General features: G+C 41.5%; 1 protein-coding gene across 2 annotated transcripts; it reads right to left on the reverse strand.

Annotated features, from left to right (window-relative positions):
- Window positions 1-843: 843 nt before the first annotated feature.
- On the reverse strand, window positions 844-22,535 carry PLEKHF2 (pleckstrin homology and FYVE domain containing 2). 2 transcript variants are annotated; one of them, XM_061371051.1, is made up of 2 exons: window positions 22,374-22,535; window positions 844-3,153 (listed from the first exon to the last, which is right to left on the reverse strand). In XM_061371051.1, exon 2 carries the CDS (start codon window positions 3,137-3,139, stop codon window positions 2,390-2,392), a length of 750 nt encoding a protein of 249 aa, XP_061227035.1. In that variant the 5' UTR covers window positions 3,140-3,153; window positions 22,374-22,535; the 3' UTR covers window positions 844-2,389. The 2 variants fall into 2 exon arrangements, with proteins under 2 accessions (XP_061227035.1, XP_061227036.1); XM_061371052.1 differs by lacking the exon at window positions 22,374-22,535 and adding an exon at window positions 21,960-22,095.
- Window positions 22,536-22,555: the final 20 nt, after the last annotated feature.

Below are 22,555 nucleotides of genomic sequence, written 5' to 3' on the forward strand. Positions count from 1 at the left end.
AGTTGGTTTGGTTACAGCTTCAGGGATCAGTGTGGCACAGTGCAAGTTTCATTCACAGATAAAAAGATATTTGAAGTAGGTACAGAACATCTTGCAAAATATAGGATATGATCTCTCGGCAACCCTCTTCTCACCCCCTAGAAAGTGCTGAAAAGTAAGCACAATATATAGAAACACAGGGAAAGTACACAGAGATAGACCCTTTAACAAGACAAGTTAATATTTGACAGCTTAAGAAACAATTGCACATGGAAGAAAATACCTGTTAGTCATCAGAAGGTATGTATAAGAGAGGTTTGTACTTTGATTCTGTATCAGAACTTAGGCTTACAAGTCTCCAGTCCTGAAATATAAATATTGAGAGGTACAAAAAGTAAGCACTATTAACTGGAAGTGCCTTCTCAGAATAGCCCGTTTTCCCCTGCTGCAAGTCACCATTCCCTCATATTTCAAGGAATAAGTGAACGTGACTACTCATTTCAGCTACTTTTTCAGTATATACAATTGTTTATTGCTTCTCTGGCAAATTTACAGTCTTCCCCATCCCTAGCTCTCCCCTTGTTATGTATATTTCAAAGTAGATCAAGTACTTCTGAGTGCTTTTTTTAAAAAAAAAAAAAAAAAAGAGCTTACTTTTAGAAATTGCCCAAGCTAAAAATATTAATGCAGTTTTCACCTGAAGCGATGTCCTGCAGACTATTCATGCAGAGTGCCTCCCTAAAGATACTAAGTGCATCTTCAGCTACCAGAAATCTCAGACAGCTACAGCTCTGAAGTGCTCTGCTCTTTTATATATACATGGACTGAGATTTACAGCATACAGAAAGGGAGACTAGTGCAATATGCAGCATTGATTGTTTATTCAATAAATATTTAACCCAATTATTGCCAACCAAGGCAAACAGTGCAGAACTGTCACTCAGAGATATAAAAGTGTAACTTTTTATAAAGTCAGTTGTACATTCATACAACTATTTCAAAGAGGTTTTTCTGCTTCAAAATTGATACTACCATTATAAAAATATAGAAACATAGTATTTGGGGGTTTAACATGTCTTTGCAAATCTAACTTTGACATTTATATGGGAACATGACATTTCTGTATACAAGAACTTATTAAAAATAAAAATGAATATTATTACAGATATTTTCTGCACTGACAACTTCATTACAGTTCTTAAATACATCTTTCTTGGTCCTGGGTATACATTTAGAATGAAATAACAAGCATCTCACATTTATCCTGAGGTCAGCTGTGTAAAAAGGAAAGCCAATTTTTATAAGGATACTTGCAGGCTTTTGGTTCAAAATAATGAGGCTCTTTCTAAACAAGCCAATAAAACTCCTGGGGGATGGGGGAAACCTGACCCTCTCCTCAATGTTTTAAGAAACAATTTAGTGTTATTTTAGGGAGCTACTTCCAAAAATATACAGGCTATCACATCCAAATGCTCTACCACCCCGCTAAAATTTCAGAATGCATTTGCCAAATTTGAAACTTAGAAACTGCTCTGAAAATAAAATATATAAATCCCCATGAAGAGCCACACTAAGCTTCCCATCTCAAGATCCTGACCTGCAATGCAACTCCTGCTAGGAGAACCCTGCTGCAGCCTGTGGGAATCAACGGAGTCTTGGGGTCTGCCTGCACAGGTGAGGATGTGTGATTCAGGTCTTCATCACCCACCACTCGGTACAGTTATGACCTTGTCAAAGCTCCACTTTGAACACAGCAGTTATTTTCAATAGCACCAACAATCTCTCAAGGTATCAGCATCAGGCAAATACAGACAACACAATAGATATGTTTCTTCCTGAATCAGCACAATTGGTACAAGGCACTGCTTGGCATAGGAAGTCATAAATAAGAGCTAAACAAGACAATTTCCACGTTTTGTGACATTTAGGATTGTATGTTATGTCACATTTCAACTCATTATATACCATGGTTAGATAAACACAAGATGATATAAAGGTTTAACCAAAACATCACTGTTCCATGCATGCTTAGTTTTCCTCTCCATATCCGGAAAAAAAAATCCCACTTAACAACACAGCAATATGAAGCATTAGGAAGTATCGGTTGTTAAATTAAGAAAGTACATTTTATTCTCCAATCTTCCACAAAAGTCTAACCTAGACACAACTCAAGTATAAGAAGTTGGAAAATACTCTGATAACATTTGCAACAGCCTATCCCTGCAGAGGAGTGAAAAAACTATTGTCTAGAGAATTCATAGATTGAGGCACATTGTAATTGAAGATATTCAGGCGTATTTTATGGCTAGAAAAGGATTTTTTTCTGAGGAACCTCACTACAGACTTCCCCAAAAGCAGCTCCATACGGTTTGAAAGAAATTGCAACACATGGGAAAAAAACATCTGGTCCTCAGTCACTACTGTCTTCATCCTCATCATCATCAGATACATCATTTAGAGATGATTTAGGTGACTGGCTGTAGGAGTCTGATCTAGGGGCCTGGCAAGCAGTCATCTCCCCGGTAGAAAGAAGATCGTAGCAGAAGTCGCAAATCCGCACAGGCTTGGAGGACTGGCTTGGGAGCAGGAACCTCTTTTCAGAGCAAGGCCCACACACGACAAAGCCGCACTTGCGACAGTGGTGACGACGGTTGACGGGCGTGAATTTTGCTTTCTGACAGCGCATGCACACAGTGGCTTCCGAGTCCGGTACCCAGACAGCTGCATGTTCATTGCTAGGGGTCTTCCCGCTTTTGGAAAGTAAATCAGAAACACACTTATTAATGTGGTTCATCCACTCAGACTTCTCTGTAGCAGTGGCAGCATAAACAGCAAAAGACTTTGTTGGTGTTTTGATAAGCCACCCGTTCCGTAAGTCTCCCTCATCCTGGATGGAATCAATAGTGACATTTTCCAGTGGGATTATGTGCTGTTTATTGTATTTCTTCTTCTGGATGACTATATTGCCGTAAACAAGGATGTCATTGAACAGGAAGAACTGCCTTGCTTTCGGCTTCTTCCTACACAGCTTTGTTAGTACTCCCTCTCCGATCAGAACACGACCAGGAATAGTCAGGGGTTGACCAGCTGCTCCAAAGCAGTTTTCCACTATACTTATTCTTCTAGTGTTAGCCTCACTGTTTGCCAAGCGATCCACCATCTTTCACAAGTATCCTAAAATCAGAAAAACAGAAGTTTGTTATCAGAACAGGACGGATTCAACAGCACCTTCCCCAAGGAAGGTACCAACCTGCATTTCTTAAAATACCTCGCAGCCCCTGCTGGCTCAGAGGCACTGACTTGGGCTGGATTTAAATCAGTATTAACACCTAAGAATTTTTAGCAACAGATTAATCTTTTCTTTTTTAAAGCAAAAATGCTCCATCCAGCCAACAGCTATCTTTATCACACAGGCAGCACCTACAGCACTGCACTTGAGAGCCTCTGGCAATGGATGAGAGGTTTCCTCTCCAGTAACATTACTGCATCCTGGTTTAATGTCATATTTCTCTGTATGTTCTATATATCCTTCTGCACCCACTCTGGATGGCAAAAGAAAATATCATCCATCATTCTAAATTCTAATGGTGGAAACATCAACTTAACTGAGTAGCTTGGAGACTCATGTTAGCATTGACACAACAAACAAAAAATGTACAACTGATATTCACATCGGAAACCACCACAGCCAAGCTCAGTATTGCTCTTTTTTCAGTATGTAAACCTTAAATCATGGGCTAAAACCATGAATTTACCTACTAAAACCTTGTTGTATAGGCCCCAGCTTGCAGCCCCCACCACCTCCTTTCATGACAAACTCTGAGCAGAGAGCATGTCATGGTTGGTGGCCCATCAAGCACTTGCTGCTGCTGCCTTTTTACAGGAGCCCTAGTCTCTCACTCCTCACATACTCAAACCACATCTGCATCCACTATGAGGAGGTGACGTACAGAGGTAGACCAGCATAGAGGACAAGCCACATAGCTCGCTACTGCTCTCAAGAAACACTAAGCCATCTGCACCAGCTGAAAGTCTAGGCAAGAAACCTTCACATTTTAGGAAGTACTGATGAACCAAAGAGTACATATGTTCCAGTCACAGATTAAAACCACCCCTCGCAATTCCCCAAGTAGCAAGTAAGATTTTCCTCTTATAAGGGTATGATTCCTAAGGCATCCAACAGGGAACTGAAAATAAGAAGTCACTGTAGTGATTCACACCTCAGCAAACCACTCTTTTGCCTATCTTTTACCCTAGAGCTACCCAGGCAGAAGTCAGGCAAAGGAAACTCCTGCCAGATCTGCTCCACAAGCTCCTCCTGAGTACAGACATGAACCCAAACCATGAACTTAAGAGAGCAAAGAGACAGCTGGTAGAGACAAGTACTAAGGACAGACCTCTCAGCACACGGACGACACCTCCACTGTGCCTTTCCTTTCCAGCTACTGCAGAGCTGGTGCTCACAGCAATGTCTGATACAACCACTACTTTGAGCAGGCCTGAAGGAGAGCACAGTAGAAAATACTCCAGTGCCTACTGCCTGTGCTTCCCAACTCAACCCCCATTTGAAAAGTCCTCAACATCCACTTACCTTTTCTTTTAGATTCACTGTCTGCCACCAATAAAGCATCAGCCTGTAACTGAGATGAAACTGGGCTGAAACAAGGCTCAGAACTGATGCTGCTCAAGACTCGCTGCTCTGCCATAGCCTGAACCAGTCAATCGTCCTCTGAATCACATCTCAGATAACCCCTTACAAAACAGGGATAGAAATCTGGTGGCAGAGAAACCTCTCATCAGGCTTTATCTAAATAAGTATGTTAACTGTGCTTACACAAATCCACATGGCCAACATTAAGTGTGATTAAAAGATAAATTATAAGTTACTGCTTTGAGAGTTTAGTTAGTTCCACACTAAAACAGTCTGACATGAGGGCTTATTCATATATAACTAAACTGACATTTTTTTAAGCTCTGCACACAACATCACCTTGTATCAAAGTCTGCCACTGAAGACAGGAGAATCTATTAAAGATATACATTATCCAGCAGTACTTTCGGATTTTGTGCCTTACAATATTACTTACTGTGTGTGAGTAAACAAAATAAAACCAGTTTTATGGTTAGTGGAATTACAAAGCCACCAAATTTGAAATTATTTTGATCTGCAGGAGGTCAAGACAAAACACAAACCGCCTTCTAAAAACAGTTCAAGAGATTTAATTGTATTGCATCCAGGTACACAGGCAAGTACACCTATGCTATCTCTACTAGGTATCAGTCAAAATAAAACCAGGCCGACCTTCGTTACTCTGCCCAGTGGCTTGCCATTTGATTAATTATAAAGTATTTTCTTAACAGTAAGTTTAAATTATCTTTGCTGCAAAACATTTTGTTCTTTAATCAGAACAACAGTTACTATTGACTTTATTCGCCTGTCTGAGGACTGAAATGCTTGTCACCTCTAGAGATAAGACTGGAAGTCCAAGTAGGAGTTAATTAATAAATTAATTAGTTAATTAACCCCTGTTATTTCCATCTCTTTCACCAGCCCTACTTTTCTGAACCATTACTCCTGTGAAAGCTCTTGAAGCTTTGTTCATCATTCCCTTTAAAAGAGGCCCACAAGAGGACAGTGAAGTAAAACCCTAAATTCTTCCGCAACACAGCATAAATCAGTATCATCACAGAAGGAAACAAAGCAGAACCACATCAGCTGTCAGCCTCCCTCCCTGCTCTCTTGTGCCACTACAGAAGCTACACAGTGAATTAAATCAGAGAACAGCAGAGGACTCAAATTACCTCTTTATGATTCTTTTTTCTTTCCTTCAAGCATTCCAAGCACCCATACTTATATGTCTCTTATATGTTTTATTTGGCATTACGGTCTACCAAGATTTTTTCCCCCCTCCCCTATTTTTTATTTTTTTTTAATATATACCTTCCAACTATCTACTACCACATGGCAAAGAGTAAAACACTTCAGAGTGAGTTTTTTGGTTAAGTGACTGGATTCACTGCTACTACACCCTTGTCTAATGCAGAGGTGCCACTCTGCAGAAAAGCTGTTTGCTTGTCCCAGCTCTTACCTATCTATGAAGAAGAAAGTACTAAGGAGGGAATACAAAAGATAAAACTAGGAGTTTTCTGATGTGCATTTGCTACAGTTCTAGGCTCAAAACTCAAACTTCAGGTGGTTGGCTGCCAAAGCCCAGGATTTGGAATGAGGTTTATTGTCATTAAGTGCCAAATAACCATTCCCATCTGACAACATACTCGCAATAAACAGCCTTTGCAAGTGCCAAAGCTGAGCCTACAGCTGCTTGGGACTTGGAAAACAAGGTATCTGTCACAGAGTCAGCCTGAAGTTATTTAGTAATACCATGTGCCCTGCGAAGTGGGGAAGGAAACCAGTCATCAGAGTGCAAAGGGGACAGACCAGAATAATACACTTTTCTGCAGGTATAAATCAATACACACTACTTCTAAGCTTACATTTTTATATGAATTATCTGCAAATTACAGCAAGGTAAATGCTTTTGCTTGTCAACAAGGAGGAACTCCCCCGCCTCCCCCTCCTCCAAGAAAAAAATACCCACAATCATACTGATCATTTTTAGCGAAGCAAGCTCTTTGTGTGAAGTTACAGCGACCTGTAGGAAGCAGTCGCTGCTCCACAGCTCCAACTCAGCACTCTGCACTCCCTGCCAATAAATAGCAAACTGCTCAAGGTCACCATGAAAACTTTCAAAATACAAGCCACTGGGAGAAGAAAAACGGGGAGAAAAGGCTAAAAGGTTTTAATTAACTGTTCTCTAGGATGATCTAGGAGAAAACAACTCTAACCAGGATCATTTAATAATCATAATGGCCTGAAACCAAGACACATGACTCCAGAGCTTGTACTGAAGACTGTACTTCCAGCTTGTTGTTGAAAATGATCACTTACTGGACTTAAAGCAAGAATGTGCGACAAGTTCAGGACTATTAGGAAAGACAAAATAATCGTATCTCTTCTACACTGAAACTTTTGTCTGGAACATCCAACAAACTCTCACCTACCAGCCTCAATTAATGTAGCAAAAGCCACAGACTGCTGATGGATTATTCTACCTTTCCAGGGCATGGGTTGTATTTTCTTGCACTAATAGATTAGACTTTATAAAATGAGCACTCTGACATTTTTCTAAAGTTTTTAGAGAACTAAATATTAAAAATCCATCTGAAATTCTATGCACGCTAATGCTCATTCATCTTTACTTGCCTCTTCTGAGAAAAGAAGTATGTCTAGAAATAGGTTATTAGAAACTACTTGGAAAGCATCATGATTAGAAATAATGAAACGTGGAAAAAAAAGTAGATCAGGAACACAAAAGAGAAGCTATCCTTAAGTCACAAGAAAGAGCTAAAGTTACAAGAAGAGGTGCATTTCTTCCCATCAGGAGCTGTTACATTAAAATACTGTCTGGACACACAAAGGAACATTCAAGCCCAAGATGTAACTGATAACCTTACATAGCTTTTGGACTGACAAGTCTTTCAGAATTACAAACTTTTCTTAAAGCATATTCAGATATATTCTAAAAGATAAAGGATCTGGGACGAACTGGGTGGCAATATCCTCCTCTCAGCCAGCTAAAACTTTTTTTCTGAGGTTTCTACTGTAGGCCGCTATAAGAAGCAGTTACTGGATTAAAGTCCTCAAGATGCAGGATCTGAACACCTGATCAAAGCAAGCAAGTCCCAAGTGATAGCAAATTGCTGAAAACATGCCCCAAATCTTCCCAGAAGCAAGTGAGGAATAAAGCAGAACTGTGGGCTTCAAAATGACATGCTACACAGCTCCACTTCAGGGGAAAGTGGAAGCACCTTGTATGTATTTTCAGTTTATGGATGTTATGAAGTAAAACCCCTCAAACTTATTGTTCAGACTTTTTAGCATGTTTGATTCCAGTTTCACGCTTTTATCATACAAACTCACAAAGGTCCCCAGGCCCCTATGCAAAAAGAGACTCCATTTGGCTACAGGGTGCATTAGTCCATCACATCAGATTCATTTTCTGTGTTCAGACTCAGTGTAGTACTAGCTGCTACTCAAAGCATCACAAAAATAAATCACCTTGTAAGAAAAATTAGCTATAGAGGGCTGCACAGTGAGCAGGGTTTAGCAGCCTTTCCAAATAAACAAACCTCAACTCTCAAAATCCTGCAATAACTTCAGTTTGTCCTCCTCCCCACACATGCTCTCATTAAGCACCTTTCATGGTGAAAATGCTGGTCAAAGGCTTTCATCTCTGCAATGTAATATGCTATTTAAAGGCGACAAAGTATTTCATGACACAGAAAGCCCCAGCTCCCATACCATATGTAGAACTGTTTTAACACTATTTCTAGTTTTACCCACAAGAAGTTTCTACAGAAGTAACAATTCTGTTATCAAGATACCAAGAGCTTCTTGTTCCCCTCTTTCATTCCAGTTTTACATGTGTACCTGTTGGTGAGAAGCATCATACTCAAAGTGAGCAAACATAGACGTTACTGAAACCTTTGCAGAGCTAACAAGTTACCCACTTACCTAAAACACCAGCCCTGCTGAGGAAGTCACATTTACTATAGTTATTAACAATCCAGGCTTCTGCAGCAGGAAAATAATTCTGTTATGGCTGCTGTGTGCTGACAAGTCATTTCCCACATAATTGTTTCTTTCTGCCACTGTATCCTGGTGACCAAACTGACAACTTCCCAGGACTCAATGTTTCTACAGGTCTTACTCAAAATAGAGAATGTTTCTTTTAAATGCTAGCTCTGCTCCTGATAGCAAGGCCAGACTAAACTGCACAGCTGCAGATGAAGACAGTAAGGAGTCAACTGAAACTCAAGCAACTCTGACTGACATCATTACACCTAATTCAACACTAGAAAAGTCTTCTACTACTACATTAGCACTGTAGCAGATGGCATGATTACCACAAGGCAGAACTGTAGGTAACACAAAGGTGCTGGAGGGGAGAAATGAGATGGAAAAAGCTACTATGGCAAAGTGATGCAGACTATATACAGCTCAGCACAAGAACTTCCTCACACCAGCTCAGTGCATACTATCATTGCAACCAGCACTCCCTTTAGACTGCAGGACAGGCACAGAAGTTATAAACAAAAGGGACAAGGGACACACCTGACTTCCCAAGTTTCTTCAGCAATACAGCAGAACCATCACTCCACTACTTTTTGGCCTGGATAAGAACAAGTCCTGTCCAGTTCACAGACCCCGCTAACAAATATTAATTAACAAGCACCTAAATTTTAGCATTATTTTTCTTCAACACTCCTTCAAGGGAGGGAAGTGCTACTGGCCTTGCTGCAACTGCCAGTTCATCTATCAGCAGCTGTACAATTAGCAATTAGGCTGTTAACTATTACATTTAACACACTGCATTAATAAAAAACAGGCAGTCTAGATGTCTCAGAGCCATGGTATCAAGATGCAGGCAGCTCATCCATTACTACACAGATTCACAGTTAAGGTGACAGCTTTAAAGGAAAAGCTCGGAACCAAGCACACAGAGGCCCATTCAGTCCTAAAGCAGCAGCAGATCCTGGACACTTCCAAACCAGATTCAGTCACACGAGTCCAGTTTAAAAAAAAAAAGAAAGAAAAAAAAAAGAAAGGATCTGGTCACACATTTAGACTGGATGAAATGAGATGCAGATATTATTACAGTGAAGCAAGTGTAAAGAACAGAAAAGAACACTCAGAAACAGAGGAATACAAAAAGAATAAAGAAAGAAAACATAGAAAACACAGAAGTTTTTTTTTCTAAACGAACGCACATTATATCCTGCCACTCAATAAGCTTCTAAATAATTATCCAGTTGTACAGAACACTGGTTCTTAAACCTGCATTTGCACATACAGACTACATCAACAACTATGTTCCACCATGTATTCAAATTAATACATTTTCCTCCTTGCTTAAAGGTAATGTACATTCCATAATAAAAGCCTCTGTTTAGAGTCACGTAAAAGGCAAAGTTAAAGGCTGTATGATGCCTGAAGTAGGACTGAATCTTGGTTTATTATATTTAATCACACAAGTTAAACATACAAGAAAGGTACAGAAGATCAATACAACTTTTACAGAATAGAAACAAATTGTAAATCTAGGACAATCAAGTACTATCAGCAGACCAGATATTTAACATTAACTCAGTGACTGCTTTGTAAGATAATTCATCTTCTGGATCTACAGAGGAACTCTCCTTACAAACAGTTCATCAGGCAGAATTAGTCATTTAGTACAGAGTTACATACTTTTTCAGTAATAGGCTTCAAGTAAGTGATGTACATTATCACAGACTCATTCAGCTTTCCTCTTGCACTTTGTTTATGAAAGGAGGACAAGCTAATTTAATTTAGAGTTGAATAAACACAAACAATTCCCTTACCCAGAACACTCATAAATCCCTCTGATTTAAAGCTCTGTCTGAACTGGTAATATCACCACCTTTTGTGAACAAACTTTCAGCCATGAAAGCATCTTAGTACTGTAATACAGTACTCTAATATCTATTAATATTAGATGTATTGCTCTTAAGAGCAACACTTGACTTTCTGCACCATTGCCAAGTAAAACTGTGTTTATTTCTGAAGTGCAATCTGTTTAAGGAAGCTTATCAATTCCTAGTGCTTTGAAAACAGTTTTAGTGTGATAAATTGCTGAACTAAACACACACAGACAGATATTCTTCAGTTTCCAGTACAGGTCAGAAGAGAAACCAACATAAATTTTAAATCTTACTTTAGCCTCACTAGTTTCACCTCCTACACGGCCTCCTTCAATACATACAGAGGAGAACGATGCCATTGCTTGTCCTGAATGTTTCACTGTGTCATCATTGTTGGCAAAACTAAGTTTTCTATGCACTTAGATCTGATTAGATGTAATCAGAACCCAAGCACACGAGTCAGCACTACCTGTCAAGGACCATAAAGGTAATAACAAGAGCTGGAATAAAGATGACACAGAAATAGTAGCAAAAGATATTTAATAGTATGTCTATCATTCAGCATGTAGAATAAAATATTGAGGAAAACTGTTAGTATCCATTAATGCATTTATAAATTCATTTATATTTCATTTCATTATGGTTAAATACATCTGTTATAATTAACTGCAGGGGTTTTAGTATTAATTTTATCATATATATCCACTATTCACCAGTTGCTTTTTACAAATCAGTAAAAAGATGAATTTGACCATAAAGTTAAGTGAAATTAAAAGAAATTTCATCCAAAAAAATGTTATGTTGAGAGGAAATAGGAGTATGACAAATGTCTTCTAAAGGTCTTTACTACTGCTAAAAGCTGACATGACATAGCAACTAAATGCCTATAGTGTGCTGGAGCTGGCTGTCCTGGATGCTATTTAAAACATCAGATGACAACAACTGTCAGTTAAAGAGAAATACAGCCTTCTAACAAGCTGATCTCCAAGAATCCTCTTCACAAAAGTATTTCCCTGAGTGCTGTATTTAACAAACTCTCTTGCTATCGGTACTGGAGTGAGCTGATGAGGAGGACACAGAGGATAACCCTGATGGTATCTAAAAGATACAAGTATCAAGGATGACAAAAAGAAAGTTACATCACAATACTGTAAAGAAATAAGAAGGACCAAGAGATTAAAGAGACTGTATCAAGGTAGAAATGACAGCAGGAAAGGAGGCAAGAAGATCCCTTTGAAGCTCTTCAACACAGTCTTTACCCACAATTACTTTTGACTAAGCTGGCTACTGGCTGCAGCAATCAGAAAGGTACCAGGAACAGGACAAAAACTGACTTGATTACCTTTTTTCCTTGAAGCAACATATTCTGTCGCCTCTTTTCACAATTTTTCACACCCTTACTGATTACTGACATTTATTAAAGTCAAAAAGGCAGCAAGATTAAAACACCAAAAAAGGATGGCGGCAATGCCAAAGCTGCTTTGTACCATTCTAAGAAAGCAAAGATGCTTGTGGTATCTCTGTCCAAACACTATAGAGAGAACAATATAAGCATCTACCAATACTACACTAGGAGGAAAGCAGAACAGATGATATTGCGGACCTCTGTCAAGTCTCATTTCTGTGATTCTCAGTGTAATGTTTTCTACATGAATGTGATTTTTGTTTTTTCTTCCTCCATTGTGAAGAAATGGCTTCCTGCATTTCACAAGGCTGTGGAGCAATGGCTATGGTGTGGGGAAATGCAGATGAGCTCACTCCCTTACTGGTATATCCATCAGTCTTAACCTTTCTTTTGTCTCAGCCTGTTGGGTAATGTTCTGGCACCAGCCAGAGACTGGCAGAAACCATGCTGGAAATATGTTAACAGCAACAGCGTTCCTTCGTACTACAGGGCCTGTGAATACTCTGCCTTGGCAGTACTTCAGAAATCTTTATATTACTTCTCAGTCCAGAATTTAGTCATGTGCAAATGCATCACAATAGCAAATGCATGTGTCTGTCTTGTCAGATGTCATCATAAACCTACAATTACCATAATAACCCAGAAGATCTGTTCAGGTTTTGTTTCTAAACTGCTGCAAACAACTGTCACCAAGTCTAGTCCCCCCTCTTCTTGAAGGTACAAGGTTGACACCCCTATTTTAACTGCCTAACACCTTACAATTTAGTAATTCTTTCAATACATTACAGTTTATTTTAGTATACTCTCATTCCCTACTTACAAGGAAGAACTGCCATCCCATTTTAATTGACCAGTTGTGTAAGAATCACTCATAGAACACAAATGATTCTAAATTAAGAACAAAGACCAAAAAAAAAAAAAAGTCTTTATTATCAAACCTGCATGACGAGTGCATTACTTTTCAAATTTGCAATAGCCACTGCCCATCTGAGCTAGGAATGCCTGGAAAGGCCAACTCCATGTTGGGGATCATTTCTAGGCAGATCTTTCAACATGTGTGACCTTGTATTCCACAACCCACACAGAAGCTAGCTTAGGTACAGAAAACTATTTTTAGCAAAAGACTAGCTGTTTTGCCAAGCAGCACATGCATTAGCACAGCAAGAGCAGAGCAATGCTAGTTAACCATCCAGGACATTCTGCTGCAGTTAGGATGCTGCCCGAGCTACTGTATGCAGGCAAAACCACTCAAGTTCTGCACATCAGTGTCTCACAAGGTTTGGTATTTAACGCAATAAACCTCAGCTAGACAGACAGTACCAATTTAACCTGCTCGTAAACAGAAAGACAAGCTCCCACGTCCTGAAGGAGTTATAATGCTCCATAATCACAGAGGAGGCTGAAGGCAAAAAAGGTATGCGGAAGCAGGCTGCCCCACCAGACAAGCCGGGCCAGTTCACAGCCAGCCCTGCACCAAGGGTAAGAGAAACCACCTTGGCTGTAACGCCACGTGCTGCAATGCCAGCACCCCTGCTCCAAGCAAGGCACGTGGCACCCATTAATGAGACACAGAGATCCAGAACTGCTGAGTTTCAAAGCTGTTTCCACCACGACCTCCTGTTTGGCAGTAACAATATATGGAGGATGGAAACCCATGCATCACTAAAGGCTCTGCACCACAAAGAAGTATGTTACCAGGAGAGCCTCAATCTACTCCTATACCGCTGAAAGTGGTTGTTTTTTCCTTCTGTTCCCAATTTCACTGGAAGACGTCCCCAAATGCATCTTAGTGGGAATGAGGCTTCACTACAGAAGCCCAGGTGCAGCATTCTTGTAAGAGATCCAGCTTTTAAATTAAATCAGCTGCTTATTACCACTGTCAGGCTTCTATTTATAATAAACCGTAGTAGCAGATACTGGTTTTGTCTGCTGGCATGAGAGAGACAGAGCTGCTGCTGGAAAGAAGTTCTTCTCCCACCTGGTAGTCAAGGGCTGGAGCAAACAGAGTAACTTCCTTAAGTTGTTTCATCTCCGTGTCCTTACCCATTTACTGATAATCTGAGCACTCCCCAAGCACTCATACAGGCTTACACGGCTCTGAAAAGTACTGCCAGCCCAACTGGTGCCATTTAAATGAGAAAATTCTGACCACCTTTCAAGATGGGAAAGGGGAGGTAGCCAGCATGTGCATATGGAAAGCAGGTAATGATTAGGATTAAAGGAATTTAAAAAAAAAAAACCAACACAAAACCCCACAGCACACAGCCACACAACCCTGAAAGCTTGAGCTCTGCAAACTGAGGTGAACAGTCAGGCCTGACCCACCATGGACAGTGTTCCCAATTTGACACCAATCTGTCAAAGCACATAAAGCAAGACCCAGGCAACTATGGGTATACCAAATACTCCCAGCTGTCAGCGTACTCAGACAGAAGTATAAAGACTGAGGGTTTGTATGTTTGTATACATACAAACAAGATATTTATAAATTATAAACACACATGAGCAATTTTAAATTAATCAACAAACAATGAACTTAAAAAAGCCCAGTACTCAGATCAAACCTTTGCTGTCCTGGGAAAATACACCCCAGCATTTTGACCTGCCACTTGCATGTATTAGGAGCACTACCAGCAGTTATCTTAGCCTCTGGTGTTAGCAAACTGTATCTTTCACCTTAGCCAAAGCACTGCGAACATACACCAGAACATGGTTTCAAAACCAGCTTCTGTAGATCTTGAGGCCAAAAGAGTTGAGGTTCCGTATGAAGTTCTCCACAGCTCTGTGTAGCTAAAGGCCATCAGAAGGATAGCAGACAACAAACCAACACCTTAGAAATGTGCCAGAAGAGTCAAGGGCAGAAGCCTGGGACCCTGCTCCAGCTCAAAAAGCTCCAGCAGACACCAATCCCACATGCCGGGTCAGTGCCTAAAAGATCACTCAATCAGGCTGCAATACCAAACACTGGAACACATTTTTCTGTTTACAGTTTATGTTTTATAATCCGATTGCTTAGCTGTTTGAAGAGTCTCCCCTAGCCAATGTTATTTTCCAGTTTGGCAGCAGTTTCCTACCCCTCCCTTCCAGGCTGCCTGACAGGCACTGTGTGTCTCCTTCCCATCGGATATGCTGCCTGCAAAGGAACAGCTTCACTGCTGGCAGCCCACTTCAGCAGTACTGGGCATCCATCTGGGCTTGCAAGCAATGTGACATACGTAGATACTACTACACTTGATATGAAATGGACATTGGGTGAGGAACATGAAAACTCAAAGAGATCTGACCAATTTCAGAGCAAGCTAGATACTACCTTTATTCTTGCCAATGCAGCACAGTGAAGAGAATCCACAGCATGAACTTAACTCTTTAAATCTGTAAACAGACTTATTAAATTCTTTCAGGGAAGGAACACAACATCATTAGAATAGAAAAAACAGATCCAGATACAGCTGTCCTAAAAAAAACAAACCCAAAGTGTTGCTAAATCCATCTTGCAAGTAGGCTCTTCAAAACAAGACCGGTTGTGTGGTTTGTTGTTATGGATTATTGTATTTAGAGCACACAGAGGTAATCTGCCAACAGCTAGCTAGACTGTCTCCCCATCAGCATGAAAAAGAAGATTTAGTCTTAAATAGTATTTGCCAGTATTCCTCTTGCAGAATCTTTAACCTACAAGTAGAGAACATTTACAGAAGCATTTCCAATGAGTATCTCTAATAGAATCATAGAATAGTTTGGTCAAAGATCATCTAGTTCAACCCCTCTGCAATGAGCAGGGGCAGCTTCAGCTAGATCAGGTTGCCCAGTACCACAACCAGCCTGGCCTTGAATGTCTCCAGGGATGGCACATCCTGGAATGAACATGGCAACCTGTTCCAGTATTTCTGCCATCCTCATTGTAAAGAGTTTTTCCCACACATCCAGCCTGAACCTCCCCTCTTTTATTTTAAAACCATCACCCCTCATCCTATTGCAACAGGCCCAGCTAAAAAGTCTCCATCTTTCTTATACACCCCTTTTAAGTACTAAAAGCCACAAAAGGTCTCCCTGGAGTCTTCTCCAGGCTGAACTTTCTCAGCCTTTCCTCACAGGAAAGGTGATCCATCCCTCTGATTTTCATGGCCCTTCTCTGGACTCACTCCAACAGGTCTACTTCTTTCCTGTGCTGAGGACTCGAGCTGGATGTAGGACTGCAGATGGGGTCCCAGGAGAGTGAAGGGGCAGAATCACCTCCCTTGACCTGCTGACCATGCTCCTTTGGATATGGCCCAAGATGTAGTTGGCTTTCTGGGCTGCAAGTGCACACTGCCAGCTCATAACCAAACTTTCATCCACTGGTATCCCCAAGGCCTTCTCTGCAGGACTGCCCTCAGTCCCTTCATCCCTCAAGCCTGTACTGATACTAGGGTTGCCCCAACCCAGGTGCAGGACCTTGCACTTGGCCCCATTGAACCTCATGAGGTTTGCCTGGGCCCACCCCTTGAGCCTGTTCTAGTCCCTCTGGATAGTTTTCCATTCTTCAGGCGTGTCAACTGCACTACTCAGCCTGCTGTCATTATACACAAGCATACACTAAAACCAGCACCACCTAGGTTTCAGAGCACCTTCATATTTTAACACTTGAAAAGCTACCAGAACATCTCCATGCTCAAAAAAGCTTCATCAAGTTAAGAGAATTCTATTTTCCCTTTCTTCATGAATGCATATACTAATGACATGCCTGACTTTATTCACTGGCTTATGTCTTTTTATGGTGCACAGGTACCTAAACCAGCCAGTGTTAGGGAAAAAAAAAAAAAAGTTTTCTGTTTTAAGTTGTCTTTAGCTCACTACTATAATCATATACGGAACTTTAACAGTCTAGCAAGGACCAGACTATAGGCAATTGATTATAGCATGAACAAGCTATGAGTCACCAAGTAGTCAACGCTAGGCAAGAGCTATTAATTACCTACAAATATCTGCAACACAAAAGGAATTTGATGCTTCAAAACATAGCTAGCTAAATGCAAAGTTTTCCCATGCAGTCTCAGTTTACAAGCACAGCAGCATAACCACATCATCACTATCTCATTTTTATCATATCAGTATTATTTCCCCATGCATGTGTCCTTTAAATTCACATATCCTGTTATAGGAAGAGAAGACTCACAGTGAAGAGGTTTCTTTTACCAGCTCACTAATGCCAAGCATTTCCACAAAACTAAACAAAACACAAGCCAAGTAATAACACCCAACCTTCTCCTCTGACCAGGTGCAGTCACCTCAACTTGCTGCTGCTCTTAACCTAAGTAAGTTCAGAAATCTCCAGGGGGCAAACCTAATGCTGCTTTACACTGCAGAAACCCTTTCAGGAGGCGAGGCAGGTGGCCACTACCTAACATGGTCAGACAAAGCACTGTGGCAGCACACTTTCTATATTACAGCAGGAAAACCAGAATAGTCAGACATACTTAGTTCCTTAAGCTTCTAACTCCTTACAAAAAAAAAAAAAAAAAAAAAGAGAGTCAAGCAATTTCTACCATTAGTTTACCAGCATGAACAGACTAAGGGCACATATGGCAGGCTGCAGGGATTCTTTTTGCTACCATTTAAACCTCCTGAAACAAGTTGCTTAAATCAGTACAAAAAAAAATGTCTCAGGCCCCAGCAGCCATGTGCCCAGCAAGGCTGTCATTAGGCGGCAACCTCCATCACAACAGAAACCAGGGGCTGAAACGCAGCGTGGGGCTTGGAATCAAGCCACATGTTGTGATTTTCAGGAAGCTTGAAAACACTGAAGTGCTGCAATCATGGACCTGTCACTGTCACCCCCAACAATATTTAAAATGCATTTATCCAGCAATTTAAAATACATAAGCCAATAAGCCAAGTGTTGAATTGCTCTTTCTTGAGCAAGGAACATAAGGTTTTTTTACAACAAATGCCTAGTGAAAGATGACCATCAAAAAAAACCCCACCATCTGACAGCCATTGTCAAAAGCCAAAAGGAAAGCTTTAACAATGGTAAATGAAGTTTGTCAATCTTCAGTGTAACCAGCTTTTCAGCCCGAACCTGTGTGTTAGAAGGGCAGTCCATGTGCCTCCAAGCTGCTAACCTAGATCAGAATGGGAGGGGCAGAAGAGGGGAGAGAAAAAAATAAATTAAAAAAAACCCAAAATCTCACTGTCACAGACAGCTTTCAGAACAGAAGTGCACTAAAAATCAGCCTCAGAAGTTTTACATTACTGAGAATTCACAGCTACGTTAGGAGAGATTTAAAGCAGAAGCAGGGAGGGGAAAAAAAAAAAAAAGGAGTAATTTCCTGAAACAATCCCCTAATCACAGCAACTTACTGTAGGTGGCCTTCCTGGGAAATGCACTCACTGGCCTTTTTGTCTTTTACTGCTTGTCAAATACATTTGATACATTTTAAAGTTACAGAGAAAGCACCTGGAGTACAGACATTAGAGCACTCAGCACAACCCAGACCTCCAAGTGCAATAAACAGCGCTCAGAATACCGCAGGGGCTCGTGCTCCACCTGAGTCCCATCCAACAGGCCATTTTCCTTTGCTCTCAGGCCCTTACTGCATAGCAAAGATGACATGATCTAGATGAAACTTTGAGAACTGCACAAAGGTCTGCACTGGAGTTAACCTGCACAGCAAACTGTTCTGAGAAAGATGCTGCCTGACAACCTGAACAGCAGTGTGTATGGTGCACTCTTTAATATTTATTTTCATTAACAAATTATGCATACACTTTAGAAATGTAAATGTCAAAGAACATGCTGTAGCTTTTCCTTTTGCAGAAGGCACAGTACGTACTTGAAAGCAAAACAATTACCTGTAGATAACATATACCACTTGAGGTACAAGAGGCACCTAGTCAAAACTAAAGCTGCTGACAGCAAGATTGGATACATCTAGCAACCTTCCTGAATCTATCTGAATCAGTATAGCTTCTCAAAGCATTGCATCTCACCACAGTAACTAACTGCTTGCATGTTGTCTTACATTCAGGAACAGGAGGTGGAAAGGATATAGAGAGAATATTCCTCTATTTGAAATCCTTAATTTTCAATTGTTTTTTCTTCTTTTACACTTGTACAAAATGCCCAAATCCTGCTAGATTACATACACAATATGCTTAACACTGTTTTGCTGTATACATATGGATGCAAAGAGAAAAAAAAAAAAAGAGCCACTTGCAAATATTATTTCAATCCTTAAATTACTTATGCTCACTAACAGGCTAAAAAACAAAACAACAGACCCAACACATAAAGCATCATTATGTCCAAGGTGGCAGCACTCTTGCCTAGTAATGTAACTTTAAAATCTAAAGTAAACATATGAGCACATTTTTGACTACGTAAAGTGGCAGCCTGAAAAACATGAAGTACTCTTCTGTTCAATAACATTTCTGCACAATAATGTTTATTTTCTTAAAAGGAGAATCTCTGTCCTACAACTCTCCATCAAGCCACTTCTCATATGAGCAGTCTCGTTTATTTCAACAAGACTACTCATGTGGCTCAGTCTGCAGGACTCTACTTGCCAACACAGCTTTCATCACATTTTATAGCTTATGACAACAACAAAATCTATAGTATGGCAAACATGTTCCACCACACCTACCTACAGAGTAGCTTTTTACTCCCCTCAACTGTAAAAACAAGTCCTCTGCTAAATCATGACAACCAAAGGTATTCTACAAACCTAGATAGGGAGAAAGTTTTACCTACACAGTTCTATTTCAAAAGCGTTTGTTGTTTTGTATTTTTACCTTATATGTTCTCTTTCAGAACAATGTACAGATTATCAAACTTCTATCAAATTAATGAATTAATCCCTGAAAGCAGTAAAATATACAGGCATCATCTATAATTTTTTAAAATGACAGAAATAGAAAAGTAAGTTTGAACATTAACAGAGCTTGGAATAAACCACAAATGTACCTTTAGAACCTGAAGCAGTAGAGAGTAAGATTTAATTTCTTAATACAAAAAATAATAAAAAAAAATATCAAGAAGTCAACTTTCTTACCTACCAACATCTAAGAAATGTATTCATTGCTAAGGATGCAGTTTCCTTATTTGACATCACCTGCTACCAAATCGTTTTTAGGAACAAAAATTTGTATGCCAATTTTTTGCTTGACCACCACATCGAACATTTTATCTAACAGACACACATTTTAAGATTGTATGTTCAAGTATGAAAAACTTTAACTCTCCCTCACCTACATGCCACACTTTGACCCTCAGCTTTCACTTCAACACCTCTATCCCTCTCTGGTGAAGACAAGTCACCAAAAATGCTGCAAGTGTTAACAAAAACAGTGTTTGTACCCTGCACTCAGCTCTTGGAAAGGAAAATGAGATGTGCCAAGCTCTGCCATATCATGCCTCACCTGAGACTGCAGTTCCACCTCTCTTCACTGCTCTGAAATCTTCCCGCATCCACTAACCCTAACAGTGAAACCTAAGTCACTGTGTTGTTTGAATTAAACAACCATTTTACCGATTATATTTTCTGTAGACTAAAGCACTTCAAGATATTACAGGCAAATCTTCTATTAGTCCAGGGATGTACATAATACTAGAGTTAAGCCTTAGCCCATAATGTAAAGGAAACAGAACACAGCTCTTGGTAAGAATTATTTCATCACTTTATCTAGTGAGAACTTGCTTCTAGGTGAAGACACTACTCTGTCTCTTTCTAGACAGTAAGACAAAGAAAGCTGATCCAGCTTCTCCAGCTCCAAATTTCTACTCACCCATTTTTATTTAGCATTTAAGGGACTCCTTATGTGTGTTTCTATGCAGAGCAAAACACACTCCAAAAGGCATGTGGCTGATTTGCATTCAGAAGTGAGAATTCAGGACTCAGGCTCACAACACTTCACTTTCACTGCTGTTATAGCATTAGCAGCACAGCACTAAAACACTTAGGAATATGTTATTTAACAAACCGAGCTGACATACATTACATTTAACTACACAGGGATTCTTATTTCTCAATCAATAATACTTAGATTATATAGGTTAAAAGCAAGAACATTGCTTTCTGGGCTAAAGAACCAATTCCTTTCTGCATGTTGATGACTGCTTACAAAGCAATTAATTCATAGGGTTTAAGCACTGATTACACTGTTATCTTTAAAAACTTCCCTTCTTTCAGGTAGCCATCCCTAAAATAACTTAATATACAAGTCTTGGAAGATCTCTATTTCTGGAAAGAGAAAACGGCAATCTCAGTTCTGAAACTGATCCTAGTACTGTGGGTTTGATTTTAGACGCACTTTGCCAACTGCACTAACCTCATCCGAAATTAAGCTGCTACGCGCACTGCAGCCTTGGATGTAGTGTACGTCAAATAAGCATCAAACCCTACAGTAACTACTCCGCACACTGGACCCCGAGTTAGGACTTGATGACACTTCTCAAACCGCTCAATTCAATCAAAATCCAGGCAAATGAGTCAAAGTTGAAGATACAACAGGTCGGTCTGGTTATCAGCACTCGCTGCACTGCCGCTCGACGTTAAAACTTGCGCGGCAGCGGTTTCACTGCGCGGGGACAAAGCCGGTGCCCGGCCGCGCTGCTCCGCCCGCTCTCGCAGCGCTCCCTTGCCAAGACGAGCAATTTTGCCATTTATAAACATCGCTGTCTGTGCACAGAGGACTTCAAATGAGGCGAGAAGAAAACCATGTGGCTGTGTTTTCCTGAGCCGCTTTCAGACAACAGCCACATTATGTCTTCAGCAGAGCAGTCACGCTCCTCTCCAAAATAACCGAGTTTCACAGCAAAATACCCCAGCACCTCACGCCGCTCGCAGCCGCACCACTCGCCGTTCCGCTGCTCTCTCTGCACGACAACACCAAGACTGCACAGGGGTTTCGCTCTGAGTTGGGCACGGCTCGCAGCACTCTCCCGGTGGCGGGCTGCGCCGCGGGGCCGCCAGGGAAGGAAGCGCCCTCCGCCCCAGCCCGACGCGTCCCGTCCCGTCCCTCCACCCCACAGCAAACGGCCGCCGCCCGGGCCTCGGCGCCGGTCACGAGTTGGGCAGTTTCGAGCACTTACGTAACACGGCGGGGCCGCTGTTGTTTCCCCCCGAGCTCCTTCCCCAGACCCCGCAACTCCCGCAGAGCCCTGGGACAAGCCAGCGCCAACCGCCGCCCCTCCACGGATCCTTCCCTCGCCGCCGCGTCCCTCCCGGCGGCGGGAAGCAGCAATACCACGGCGGGCGGGCGGGCGGCTGGGAGCGCCCCAGCGGGACAACCCCGCACGGCAGCCGCCAGCAGAGCCCGGCGCCGCCTCCCGCCGGGGGAGCTCGTTCCCCACCAGGCAACCCCCGGCTCCCAACATGGCCGCGAAAAATCGGCCGGAGCCGCGGCGGGGAATTGCTCCGCGTGGAAAGTTTCCCTCTCCGTCCCCGACCGGCCCCAGTCGCCGAACACCCAGCCGCCGGGACACAACCGGTACCGCACTGCTCACCCAGCGCCCTCCACTCGGCCTGCCGCCCCCGAGCCTGGCCACCACCCTCTCCCCGCACCGAGGCGGTCATACACCCCACCGCCGGGGGACGGGCTCCGGGAAACCGCCCGCGCGGGGCGGGGCCGCCGCCATCTTGGGAGGAGCCGGGCGGCGGGAAGGGCTGAGGTGATTCCACAGGGGGA

The sequence above is a fragment of the Neopsephotus bourkii genome, unplaced genomic scaffold (genome assembly GCF_033783945.1).
Source record: "Neopsephotus bourkii isolate Nb327-2 ecotype Australia unplaced genomic scaffold, CSIRO-AGI_Nbou_v1 NB_1558, whole genome shotgun sequence".
Classification (NCBI taxonomy): domain Eukaryota; kingdom Metazoa; phylum Chordata; class Aves; order Psittaciformes; family Psittacidae; genus Neopsephotus; species Neopsephotus bourkii.